The sequence below is a fragment of the Tupaia chinensis genome, unplaced genomic scaffold (assembly GCF_000334495.1).
Source record: "Tupaia chinensis unplaced genomic scaffold, TupChi_1.0 Scaffold000542_1, whole genome shotgun sequence".
In the NCBI taxonomy this organism is placed as follows: Eukaryota; Metazoa; Chordata; class Mammalia; order Scandentia; family Tupaiidae; genus Tupaia; species Tupaia belangeri.
In genome coordinates this window covers 3,641,801-3,655,969 of record NW_006160055.1, presented here as the reverse complement: position 1 = coordinate 3,655,969, position 14,169 = coordinate 3,641,801, and the positions used below count along the sequence as shown (strand labels likewise).

The 14,169-nt window shown below is 40.4% G+C and overlaps 1 protein-coding gene across 2 annotated transcripts in view; it reads left to right on the top strand.

Annotated features, from left to right (window-relative positions):
• The window catches only part of ATIC (5-aminoimidazole-4-carboxamide ribonucleotide formyltransferase/IMP cyclohydrolase), a 32,592-nt gene that overhangs the window by 7,123 nt on the left and 11,300 nt on the right, over positions 1–14,169 (top strand). For both annotated transcript variants that reach the window (XM_006157459.3, XM_006157458.3), the window contains exons 5-11: positions 2,042–2,130; positions 2,664–2,815; positions 3,156–3,312; positions 6,998–7,123; positions 8,172–8,279; positions 9,670–9,755; positions 11,428–11,517. In XM_006157459.3, coding sequence (XP_006157521.1) covers positions 2,042–2,130; positions 2,664–2,815; positions 3,156–3,312; positions 6,998–7,123; positions 8,172–8,279; positions 9,670–9,755; positions 11,428–11,517 — 808 coding nt within the window. The remainder of the gene's footprint in view (positions 1–2,041; positions 2,131–2,663; positions 2,816–3,155; positions 3,313–6,997; positions 7,124–8,171; positions 8,280–9,669; positions 9,756–11,427; positions 11,518–14,169) is intronic.

Here is a 14,169-nt window from a genome sequence, read left to right as displayed (position 1 = left end):
GGGACACGAACCGCGGTCGACTACGTGGGAGTCCAGCGACATAGCCATTACGCTAACTGCTGGTCCCGCTAACATATATATTAGTATAGCTGATTCTTGTATATTGATCCTATGTCCTCCACCTTGGTGAATGCATTCATCTGTGCTAATAGTTTTTTTTTGGTGGGTTTTTTAGAATTTCCTATGTACAAGATTATGTCACCTGCAAGTAAAGATAATGTCACACTTTTGTCTCTGCAATCCTTCAACCCTAGAGCCTTTAATGTAATTGATATTTGCTATTTACCCTGGTTAGAATGTCTAGCACAGTGCTAAATAAAAGTGGTGAGAGTAGACATCCTTGTTTTGTTCCTTAAGGGAAAGTATTCAGTCTCATCATTATATATGGTATCAGCTGTGGGTTTTTCTTACACTTTACCATCAAGAATTCAACAAGAATGTTCCTTCCTATTCTTTAAGTTTTTTTTGTTTTGTTTTTGTTTTTGTTTTTCCATAGAGTGTATGTGCTCACCAGAGAGAGAACAGAGAGAAAGAGAGAGAGGCAGAGTGAGAACCAGATCCAAGGATGGGTGGCCACGCGGCAGTCCTTTTCTTCTTCCATCCCCTAGGTATTTGGGCCGTGCATGCGCACATGCTCAGCATGACTTTTCAAGCCGCCAGGGCCAGGACCAGAACTGTGTGGTGGGATCCAATGCCTTAACCTCCACACTACTTGCCAGCTTCCTTTCTATTCTTAACTTGTTGATTATTTTTATTATGAATGGGTGTGGCATTTTATTAGACACTTTTTGTGTATCCATTGAAATGATCCGGTAGCTTTTTGGCCTTTATTCTACCAACATTACATTAACTGAATTTTATCAATAGATATTAAGCCAACCTACCTGGCTATGGTATGCACATTTTCTATATTTTTCTTGATTTCATTTCTTAGCATTTTGTTGAGGACTTTTGGGTCAAAATACAAAAGATACCATGTATAGTTTTCTTGTGACATATTAGTCTGCTTTTGGTATAAGGGTATAGACCTGAAAAGAGGAGCTGGGAGTGTTTCTCCTTCTCTTCTGTTTCTTTTTTCTTTTAATTAGTTTTTACCAGTTCGGCTTGTTGCACTGGGCAGCTTGCCTACTGAGCTTAAATTGGAGTCCTGGGACTGAAACTCCACTTTACTGGTTGTTAATTTTGGAGTCTGTAATAATTTTAAATTATTTTTATTTTTTAATTTTTAATTCTTTTAAGCTTTTTACCATAGGGCATATACACTTCCTGGGGAAGAGACAGAGAGACAATGAGAGGAAAGTGAGGAATCCCTTCCCACGCTCCCACCGGGTAGATGGCCACACCGGAATCCCTTCTCCTCCATTCTCTCCTGGGAGTTTGGGCTCACATGAATACATACCTGGTATGATTTTCAAGCTAACAGGTCTGGGACTGGAACCAGTCAGCTATATGGAAGTCCAGTACCTTAACCACCATGCTACCTGTTGGCCCCTTAAACTATTTTTTTAGTCTTTCTTAATCATTGTTTTTATGATCTCTGAAGATAAAAAAACAAACAAACAAAAAAAAAAAAACCAACCAAAGTTTTACCCTTGGAGTGCACCATTGTTTTTTTATCATTTCCTACAACCTACTAGAAAAAGAATCTAAATTTGAGTGTCCTGGATAATAGTAATCACATTCTAAAATGAGTTTGTTATCTGCAATCTTGTAGTTTATATTTCTCTTAAAATCAAAAAAGAAGAAAAAATGATAGATGGCTTGAGAGTACTGGGTAGCTAAGGCTACCCCCGCAGTAGCATTGCTATATGATTTGCAAAGAGTGCTGCGGACCTGGCCCAGAGCCCCTGCTGACCAAGTCACCCACACCCTACCATAGCAGGACGTCCTGACTCTCATACAACTTCATGGGTTCTGACATGTTAGCTCACAGTTTATTTTTTAGGTCTCTGTGGTCTTTGGTCCTGCTAGTGGTATTGTCCTGTCCTTTCCTGGATAGCTGCGGTTGAGTTTTTAATGACGCTCAACTCCTCTCTTTTAGAGTGGTGGTCTGTAATCTGTACCCCTTTGTGAAGACAGTGGCTTCTCCAGATGTAACTGTGGAGGAGGCTGTTGAGCAGATTGACATTGGTAAGTAAGAAAAACCATTTCAGAAGACTGACAGAGGTGGGGATTAATTAGGTTTTAATGAGATTTCTTTATTGAGGAAATAGTTACTTCTCCCATATTGTGTTCTCAGGTGACTGACTATAGTTTACCTCTGTTTTCTCGTCTTTTTCATTTCAGTTTTATAATACCAGAGGTTACCTGTGCATGTACACACATGAGAGACAGAGAGAACCTCTCAGTGGGCCCTGGGCATGTTGCAATTGTTTTTCTTCCAATTCTCTGTCCTTTGTGATTCTAGGCACTTTCACATCACCGGGGACAGGGTTTGAACCCTGGTCAGTCATGTGGGATCAGGCTTCCTCTGTACACTTAACTGCTGCTTTATAAGGCTGAGCCTCTAAGCTGTTTTTGTGTGGAGCTGCTTCTGATTTATTTTTTTCTTATTTTTTAAGTCAGGGATTAAAATGAAATATGCTCACAGTGACTTTATTTCAAAGACATTCATAAACTGATATGAAAATACACACACAAAAATATATATCTTTTTTTCAAAGGTGGAGTAACTTTGCTGAGAGCCGCAGCCAAAAACCATGCTCGAGTGACAGTAGTGTGTGAACCAGAGGACTATGTGGCAGTGTCTACAGAGATGCAGAGCTCTGATAACAAAGACACTTCCTTGGAGACTAGACGCCAGTTAGCCTTGAAGGTAGGGATGCACTTTTATATTATTGTAGCAGCCAGCTAATGCAGTGTTGCCATATCAGGCAGCCTCCAATTCTCCTTAAATTACTTACCAAGGTTTGTTTAGAGCTGCCATCCTTTTGTTAAAAATGAAGAGACCAAATACTAGATGTTTTGTTAAAAATATAAGAGAATTTTATAGGAATAATTTGTCGTCACTGAGTGTGTGTGTGTGTGTGTGTGTGTGTGTGTGTGTGTGTGTGACAGGGAGAGGAGAGCTAGGGCATGTGGTGTGCTGTGTCCATAAACCACCTTGTCTGCCCTTTGGGAAGTGCTGCCAATGTCTCATGAACTTGTACTTACAGGCATTCACACATACAGCGCAGTACGACGAAGCAATTTCAGACTACTTCAGGAAACAGTACAGTAAAGGGATTTCACAGATGCCCTTGAGGTATGGAATGAACCCTCATCAAACTCCTGCCCAGCTGTATACAGTCAGGCCCAAGCTTCCCATCACAGGTAAAGCCTGAGTGTTGGGTACATGGCAGTTTGGTGTGTTTTTCTCTGTACCTGACATGGTTCACATTTAGAAGATAAAGTCAGTTACTTAATACCTCTTCGGACCATGTGAAGTTTAAGGAGCTAGTTGGACTTATGAGTACTCATGTTGAGGCACATTGGAGATGACTGATGGGAATGTCTTGGCATGTAGATGTTTAGAAGACATAGAATAGGATCAGATGGCCTGGACTTCAGAGAATAGGGTCAGGAATGAGCATTAGGGTATTTTCCAGTTGCAGGTTGAACAGTGAAGGAACAAGCAAAGGAAAACCTTGAAAATTTCAACTAGTCAGAGTGCTGTGGGGAGCAGAAAAGTGCCTATTGGTTTTGGGAATGTTACAAGTAAGAGCTCCTTAAAATGATTTATGTGGGGGCTGGCAAGTAGCATGGTGGTTGAGGCACTGGACTCCCACATGGCCAACCAATAAATAAATAAATAAATAAATAAATAAATAAATAAATAAAAAACAGAAAAAGCAGCTGAAGTGGGCCAAAGCAGAAGCGTGAGGCTACAAGAAACAACAAAAAGATCCTTCTAGTCTGTTCTGGTATTAATTAAAAATACCTGAAACTGTGATTTATAACATTAGAAGTTTGTTCACCTCATGATTTGGAGGTCTGAGGTTCAGGGGTACATCCGGTGAGGGAGATCTTACTAATGGGACTCATGGCAAGACAGAGCAGAGCAGAAGGGCACATGTCTCTCCGTCCGTATAAACCCACGAAACTTTAATTATGAGGCCCTGCTCTGATAACCTTAATCCTAATTTCCTACCACATACCCTGTCTTTCGACACTACAGTTAGGTTAGGTTTTTACTCCCTTAGTCCTGTCACAACCAAATGTCAGTACATGAACTGGGGGTAGGGGCACACAATCCTTAGCAAAGGTAATTGTTCGAACTGAGAAATTAGGACTTCTTTGGGTTTATATTGGGTCGTTAGAAAAGTCATGACATGGGAACCAGCAGTTAGCATAATGGCTATGTCGCTGGACTCCCAGGTAGTCGACCACGGTTCGCGTCCCGAACCCAGTGACTTAAAACTCACGCCGGGTGCATGTGCGTGCATTCCCAGGACCCCGAGAGGAGAATGGAGGAGAAGGGATTGCGGTGTGGCCATACCCCCCTGGGGGGTGATTTCTCTCTTTCTTTCTCTCTGTTTCTCTCTGTCTGTCTGGGAGCCTACGTGCCCTATAGTAAAAACCTCTCAAAAAAAAAAAAAAAAGAAAAAGAAAAAAAAAATTCGTTGTTTGTGTTGTCTGTTCTGTGTGTTTGGAGGAATGCAGAGTGTCATTACAGTGTCGCTGCTCTAAAAATTTTCTGTACTGAACCTATTCATTCTTCCCTTTCCTTTCTCCCAGCATTTGCTGCCACTGACCTTTTTTCACTGACTACATAGTTTTGCCTTTCCAGAATGTCAGTCAGTCAGAATCACACAGTATGGCGTCTTTTCAGACACTTTATCTAGCAATATACACTCAAGGTCTTTTCATGGCTTGATAGCATATTTCTTCCTATTGCTAATATTTTGTGTATGGATCTACCACAGTTTTTTTATCCTTTAAGCTATTGAGGAACATCGAAACTTGAAAGTACAGTGTTTTCCTCCTTTTTTTTAAAGTTTCTATATATTTTCCATAAAGTAGAAAGAGAGTGCAAGCAAGTTTGAGAGCATATCTCCCAACAGAGTCCTGACCCCACAGTCCACCCTCAACTGTCAGTCTGCCTCAGATCATGGGCACACACTTGCCTAGCATACTCAGCAAGGACTCTGGACTTAACCAGACCTTCCCATGTGGGATGCCTTGCAGAGCTCTGTGTTGCACCACTGTGCCACTCTGGCCCCAGAGCACAACTTTTTTCATTTTTTGCCAGAAAGATAGAGAGAGACAGAGAGACAGAAAGTGAGAAATCACCCCCCGGGGGAATGACCATGCTGCAATTCCTTCTCCATTCTCCTCTCGGGACCTTGGGCACGCACACACACATGCCCAACATGAGTTTAAGCCACCGGGTCCGGGACTCAAACCGCGGTTGACTACATGGGAGTCCAGCGACATAGCCACTACACCATCTGCTGGTCTCAAAGCACAACTTTTGGCAGTTAAGAGCAAACCTGCTCTAACTATTCACATATACATTTTTATATGGACATAAGTTTACAACTCATTTGTAAAAATACCTAATTTTTAAAATTTTTTGCTATTTATTGCCTGTTGTGTTTCTTTTTTTCCTCCTGAAATATATTCCATGAGGACAGTGATTTTGGTGTGTATGGGCAAGACTGTTTTATTCCCCGATGTAGCCTAATAGTGCCTGATAATGGTAGACGCTTAGTAAATGTTTATCAAAGTTTTACTTTTAAAAGTATCTGCTATCTAATGTAACACATAAGGGAAATGAAATTAGAATTATTTTTGTTTTTAATTAGTGTTTGCCCATTATTTCTTTGGTGAGCTGAGCTTATTATGTTTATTCACAAGAGATACTTGCTCCTAAGAAATTCCACCAGTGTTCAGTAACTAGGTAATGAAAAGCTCTGAAGTTGGAGTCATCTTTTAATTGGATTTCAACTTTAGGCTGAGTTGAGGCTGCTGTAAAAGAATTAAAAAAAAAAAAACCATATTTTTTTCTTCTGCCCTCTCACCCACAGTTCTTGCTTTAGCTTGTAATTTTTTGGACAAGTTGCATAACTTTATGCTGTCTCTGTAATCGCTGTAATTGTTCAGTCATGGTTCTGTCTTTACGTGGATCCCGCACTGATCAATAGTCTTGGCATGCTTTCTCCCACTCCTCAACCTCTGTAACTGTTGTATTTCTAGATTGAATGGGTTTGATTCTCCAATAGTGTGTGCATGCTCGTGCATGCATGCGTGTTCATGGGGGTGTGTAGATTCTTTAAAGATGAGCTCTGGGCCAGCAGGTGGAGGTGAAGTAGTGGTAAAGATGCTGGACTCCTGTGTAGTCAACCATAGTTCAAATCCCAGACCTGGCGGCCTGAAACTTGTACTGGTCACATGCGTGCACGTCCAAGATCCTGAGAGGAGAATGGAGAAGGGATTATGGTGTGGTCATCCTTCCTGGGGAGTGATTTCTCACTTTCTACCTTATTCTCTCTGTCGCTCCAGCAAGCTCACACACCCTATAGCAAAAGTCTCTCTCTGAAAAAATAAAGATGAGATCAGGCTTGATTGCTTTATTTATTTATTGAGAGATTTTTACTGTTGGGCACATGCACTTGCCAGAGAGACAGAAAGTGCGAAATCACCCCCCGGGGGTGATGGCCACACCACAGTCCCTTATCCTCCATTCTCCTCCTGGGATTTTGGGCATGCACTCACATGTGCCTGGTAAGAGTTTCAAGCCACTGGGGCTGGGATTCAACCACGTGGGAGTCCAGGGATGTAACCATTATGCCATCTGCTGGTTCCATATTTTTTATACATGTATCTACATCTGACCTTATTCTGTGTAGTAACACGTATGTAGGGTGTGAAATCATAACCTACAATGTTTATATTCGCAACATATAGATTAGTTAAGTATATTATTTAGAATGTTCATATTTTATGTAGAGCCTGAATCTGTGAATGTGTGTGTGTGTGTGTAATAAATATATATATATATATTTTTTTAATGTAGTTCTAAATGGTTCCCCTGGATTTATAAACTTGTGTGATGCCCTAAATGCCTGGCAATTGGTGAAAGAACTCAAGGAAGCTTTAGACATTCCAGCCGCTGCCTCTTTTAAACATGTCAGCCCAGCAGGTAAAGCACTGTGCTCTGGAATGCCCTGGAGCTGTCCAAAATGCAGCTATTTAATTTTTTTTTTTTTTTTAACATTGGTAAGTTTTAATGTGAGTATAGACCTAACTGTGAAGTCTAAATCACTTTGGTCAAGTCTGTTGATAAAGTATCAGTACAGTAATATGATAAAGTCTGATAATGGAATGACGTAGACATGCACACTGGTATATATAGCACCATAGTGTTTTGGCCAACAGCAGACTACATGTATGATGGTGGTCCCATGAGATTATACCGTATGGCCTGCGTGTAGTAGGCCATGTGGTTCTAGGTTTGTATGTAAGCACTGTGATGTTCACACAATGACAAAGTCACTAAGGACACAGTTCTCAGAATGTCTCCCTGTCTTTCAACAACACGTGACTAATTGTGTACCATCATTGTGAGACAGGAAGTTCAGGCGATAGTTTTTCTTTTTCTTTTTTTTTTTTTTTTTTTTTGCAGTGGGAACATGAAGACTTAGAAAATAAAAATGAAATGACTTACTGTAATAGGCTGAAATATTTTTCCACATGTGTGAAAATGTAACTGAACAGACAGAAAGAAGTTGTTCTTATAATACGTTATCTGTACCTTTTACAGCCATCGTGTGAGAGAATTTTGTGCTTCTATGTTGAAGCCTTAATTCCATAGCTTAGTTATCTGTATCAGCAGATGAGCTGACAGTCCAACACCTAATTAGTTCTCACATGCTTACTGGATAGTAGAGCAGTGTGAGCGGTGAAGAGATAGACAGTGTGTGATACCAGTTGTCGGTGGTGAAGTCAGCCAGCCTCACGTGCAGGCCGGCAGCAGTCATGCTTCAGTGGTTCTATTCTCAGAGGCCAGAGAGGAGGTGCTTCCAGCCCCACCCCATAAGTATATTTTTGGTGTTGAATTACCTGGCTAAATACATTTTTGTTTAATTTGACACAGGCTCTAGAAAATAGGCTGCATTGATGTTAAGAAAGATGTCTTGGTGGTTGACATAAACAGTATCTTGAGAGTTAATTGTGTTTTTGTATACCAGGTGCTGCCGTTGGAATTCCACTTAGTGAAGATGAAGCCAAAGTCTGCATGGTCTATGACCTCTATCAAACTCTTACACCCATATCTACTGCGTATGCAAGAGCAAGAGGTCAGGTCGCTTGAGGGTGGTTTGATTTGGGGGGCCGCAATAATGTAGTAATACCCTTTGTAAGTTATTTTTAATCTGTTTTTTTAAATACTTGAGAAGATGAGTATCTCAAAATAATTTGTTCATAAAAGTATCTTTCAGTATTTTAAAGTATTATGGTTTTTATTATTATTTCTAATTTACATATAATAATTATACCTCTTTGTGGGGTACAGTGTGTATGTTAGTATTTTAATCTAATAAATTGAAATACCCTTGGAATTTGGTGGATGTAATTTTAGTTTAGGCTAGTGAATGCATTAATACCACTTGATATATGACTAAACTGTATGGTTACTTAACTGTACTAAATTTGTTAGAGTTATATTTTATATATTTCAGAACCTTTTAGATCTTGAGTTTAATACCTGTGAATATTATAATATCTATGAGAGATTATTGAGAAAGTTAATATTAAAGAGTTTGCCATAAATAGCAGGGGTCAACCAAGTATGACCTTGGACTGAATCCAGCCTGCACCCTATTTATGTAAATACTGTGTGATTTCATTGAAACTGGCTACGTATGATAATTTTTTGTCAGTGGCTTATTTTGAGCTACGACTGCAGAGTTGAGTAGTTGTGATACAAACTCTGAACCTACAAAGATGAAATATTTCTGACCTTTCAGAGAAGAGAGTTTGCTAAATGCCACTTTATAAGGTAAAATTAGGGGCCAGCAGGTTTCATAGTGGTAAGGGCACTGGACTCCTGCATGGCTAAGTACATTTCAAGTCCCAGACCCAGTGGTTTGAAAATCACACTGGGAGTGTGTGCGTACATTCCCAAAATCTCGAGAAGGGATCGCAACATGACCATCACCCATGGGGAGGTTGATTACTCACTTTCCCACTCTTGTTTCTCCAGCAAGCATACATTTCCTACGGCAATGACCTTTATAAAAGAAGGAGGTAAAATTATTGCTTTCTTCCTGATTATTTCAGTTGAAAGACTTACTGATCGGTTATTTAAATCTTATGTAAACAATAAAATTATTTTTTGATAAAGGATTTATAAGATCACATGGATTTTTGTTTTGTTTTGTTTTTTAATGTTTCTATCATACGGTGTATGCATTAGCCAAAGAGATAGTGAGAAATCACACCCACGGGGGGATGGCCACGCTGCAGTCTATTCTCCTGGGATTTTGGGGCACGTGTCCATGTGCACACACGTATTTGGTGTGATTTTTGAAGCTGCTGGGTCCAGGACACAAACCACAGTGGGTCTTGTGGAAGTCCAGGGCTATAACCACTACACCACCTGCGGTCCCTAGGCAGGTTTTTTTAAAACGTCTTATTCTACATAAGGACTATTTCTGATAAATACTTCATTTTAATTTTTATTTACAGGAGCTGATAGGATGTCTTCTTTTGGAGATTTTATCGCATTATCTGATGTTTGTGATGTCCCGACTGCAAAAATTATCTCCAGAGAAGTTAGTATATGTTCACGTAGCTTGATCTATACACAGAATAAAAAAGCTTTATTTGTTAACAGTGTTCACGGAAAGCTTATTAGCCTATAGTATTTATATTTATAATGAGTAAATTAGTTATGTTCATATTTTATGTAGGGCATGAATCTGAATTGTTAATTTTGAGATTTAGTGAATTAATACTTCAAGTCTTTATTTGGCTGTGACAGTACACTTTCTATTTATATATAGGTGATCCCTACTTACAGTGGTTTAACTTACTAGTTTTTTACCTTATAGTGGTACAAAAGCACTGTGCATTCATTAGAAACTGTGTCAAGTTCTAATAAAACCATCATGTTGTTTTGAGAGGTTTTTGCTATAGAGCATGTGCACTCACCAGAAAGACATAGACAGAAGCAAGAAATCACCCCCCAGGGGGATGACCACACAGCAATCCCTTCTCCTCTATTCTCCTCTCGGGATTTTGGACATGTACACACACGCATCCAGCGTGAGTTTAAGCCACCAGGTCCGGAACTTGAACTGTGGTCGACTACATGGGAGTCCAGCGACATAGCCATTATGCCAACTGCTGGTCCCAAACCATTGTTTCTTACTTACATTACAGTGTTCAGAAAATTACATGAGATATTAAACACTTCATTATAAAATAGGCTTTATATTAGATGGTTTGGCCCATCTGTTGGCTAATGTGTTTTGAGCACATTCAACCTAAGCTCAGCTCAGCTATCTTGTAGGTTAGGTATATTCAATGCATTTTGACTCAAAACATTTTCAATTTATAATGGGTTTATCAGAACTTAACTTCACAGTATGTAGAGGAATATCTAGTTAATTATTTTTAAATTTCTAGTAGTTATCTAAATGCCACAGTTATTTCTGAAGAGCAGAGGAGGCCGTTCTGGATGGTGATGTGACCATGAATCTTACTGTAAACTTCCTTAATCTGTAATGGAAGAGACTATGTCCTGGGGAAAATGTGAACTCCTCTGATAAACTACCCTCCATCATTTGAATACCAGACAAGCATTCCAGAAGACATGAGTGCTCTTGGTGGTGGGGAAACAGAAAGGTAAAGAAAGCAGAGATGGTAGTTCAGAGGGCGTGTAGGTGAGGCAGTAGGTAGAGAGGAAGCTGAAGGGGCATGTGACTTGACAGTTCTCAGTTGCTTTAGGGATTCCTTCTGAGACAATCACCTTCCCTGTTACAGGTTATAGCAAGGTGGGGACATTTTTATTTTAAATTATAAGATGTTGAATCTTGGACCTCTTTGCCTTGCTCTTCGGAAGTGTGTCTTGTGCAGGTCATTTAACCAAGTACTGGCAGAGCCATGACTGGAACATCATTCTTCCGGTGCAAAACACAAGTCTGAAGAGAATCATAAGAAATTGTATTTCTTCCTGAGGTACATGAATTAGAGCAAATTATTCATATATTTATGCTCAAGACTTAAATACACAAAAACACTGACAGAGGAAACCAGGGAGATAGGGCCTGCAGTAGGAGTCTGTCTCTAACATAGGATTGTCTTTTCCCCATACATTATTAGCATTACCTGATAGAGGTAGGAAAAAACAGAACACGCTGCTGCGTTATTTAAGGCAGAAAATTGCTTGAAGGTGTTCTCTGATTCTTTTAAATAGAAATTAACATTCAGTAATTACTGCAGGTATCCGATGGTATTGTTGCTCCAGGATATGAAGAAGAAGCCCTGAAAATACTTTCTAAAAAGAAAAATGGAAGCTACTGTGTTCTTCAGGTTAGCATAATGATATTTACAATGATAATTTGCTCTTTTATTTTGTGTCTCTTTTTTTCCATGTTTAATGCTTTCTTTTATTTTTCTATCCTTAATCCTACCTTTTTTTTTTGTCGTGTGTGTGTGTGTGTGTGTGTGTGTGTGTGTGTGTGTGTGTTTGTGTTTGCCAGAGAGAACAGATAGAGAGATTACAAAGATAGGGAAAGTGAGAAATCACCCCTGACCAAGGGGGCATGGCCTCACTGCAATCCCTTCTCCCTTACATAACCACCAGGCCATGGGCTGGCCCTAGCAGGGCTGCACGCTCTCACTGCAGATTCTAAAAGAAAATTCTTTCTTTGCCTTTCCTATCTCCTGGAGCTATATAGATTCCTTGGCTATGGATTTCTGCATTTCAAAGTCAGAAGCATAGGATCTTCTTTCATATGCCTCTGCTTTCATCAGCCCAGTGCTTTCTACATTTTGTGTGTACAGTCTGTCTCTCTCTCTGACTCTTACAAGGACCCTTAAGTTGGTATTTATAGGACCAGCAGTTGGCATAATGTCTGTCACTGGACTCCCATGTAGTCAACCACGGTTTGAGTCCCAGATCCGGTGCAAGTGCATGTGTGCCCAAGATCCAGAGAGAAGAATGGAGGAGAAAATATTGCAGCGTGGCCATTCCCCTGGGGGTGATTTCTCACTTTCTGTCTCTCTGTCTCTGTCTTTCGGGCCCTATAGCAAAAAAAACTCTCTAAAAATTAATTCTTTAAAAAAGAAATAGTTAATGTATTTATATAGTTTCCTATTCACATAAGCTACTCTCCAAATACTACTTGATGGCAAATCTAGCCATCCTTCTCTTTTGCTGCTCTGTTACCGTTCACTGAAATAACTAATATTTTAAATTTCTTACTTATCTTCTTTGAAATAGTCTATGCCTCTTCAGCAGATATTTACCCTTGCGTTTCTTCTTGTATTTTCTGACTGACATAAGCACACTCCGCTTTACCACCTTGGAAGGCTATACCCTGTCTGTGCATCTGACCTTCCCTAGCCAACCACCAGTCTAGCTCCTGCACGCAGCCCTGTAATGAAGGACCTAGGAAAGTCCTAGGAGTGAAATTGGGACTGGAACACAGGCTCTGCGTAGATACTGCCCCTCCGAGAGGTGGGACGGCATCTATTGGGGTGTCAAAGTCATGACACATGTTTGCATAGAAAGACAGAAAAATGCATCATGACTTTTCCAACAACCCAATACTGTCCTAATGCGGATGGGGAAGGGTGCCTGTTTCCCAGGGCCATGCCAGCATTTGTTCCTGTGCTTTTCATTCCTGCCACTTCATTAAAGGGCACCTCATCAGAGTTTTAACTTCTCATTATGTGTGGCGTGAGCATCCTTTCATATTTAACGGTATTTTTACTTTTTATGAACTCTCCATATTCTTGCCTACTCTTTTGTTGTTGAGATTTTCCTTACTAATCTTTATGAACTCTATGTTAGGCAAACTTGTCCATAGTCTACGGTTATACATGAGAGACTTACTTGAATTGAAAGTAAAAATTTATACTGCTATTTTTCACAATGCATTGATAACAAAAAATTGGTGGGACCCAATTTTATTTTTTTAAGAATTATTTTATCTGGGACCAGCAGATACTGTAATGACTATGTCGCTGGACTCCCATGTAGTTGACCACAGTTCAAGTCCCAGTTGTAGTGACTTAAACTCACACCGGGCATGTGTACATGCATGCTCAAGATCCTAAGAGTAGAATGGAGAAGAAGGGATTGTGGCATGGCCATCCCCCCTGGGGGGTGATTTCTCGCTTTCTGTCTCTCTGTCTCTCTCTGTCTTTCTGGCGAGCACATGCGCCGTATAGCAAAAACCTCTCCAAAAAAAAAAAGGAATTATTTTATTTTAAATTTATTTAATTATTTTAATTTTGCCAGAGAGGACAGAGTGAGGGAAGAAGTGAGAAAGTAAGCCACCGGTTCTGAGACTCAAACACTGTCAGCCGTGTGGGAGTCCAACGCCCTTAATCTCCATGCCACTTGCTGGCCTCTGGTGGGACCCAATTTTATATAATGAAAATGATTGAGTATTTTTCTTGGTTATAGGAATATAATTCTAGAACTGGCTCTGTGGCCTGGTGGTTAAGGTAACTGAATCCCATGTGGCCTGCTGCACAGTTGAGTCCTAATCCTGGCAGGTGACAAAACCTGCCAGGGGGGCTAGCAGGTGGCGTGGTGGTTAAAGGCACTAGACTCCCACAAGGTTGACCACGGTTTGAGTCCTAGACCTGGCCACTTGCTCTCTCACTTTCTTTTTCTCTCTGGTCAGATTTTAAAAAATAATAATGATAGATAAAATTAAATAGGGGCCAGCAGGCGGTGTGATGGTTAAGGCACCTAGGCTCCCACATGGCTGACTGTGGTGTGAGTCCTGGACTTGGCAACTTGATTTCTCGCTTTCCTTCTCTCTCTTTGTCTCTCTCTGGTCAACTTTAAAAAATAAAATAATGAGGGAACCAGCAGTTAGCGTAATGGCTATGTCGCTGGATTCCCACATAGTCGACTGCGGTTCGTGTCCCGGACCCGGTGGCTTAAAACTCACGCCGGGCGCGTGTGCGTGCGTGCCCAAGATCCCGAGAGGAGAATGGAGGAGA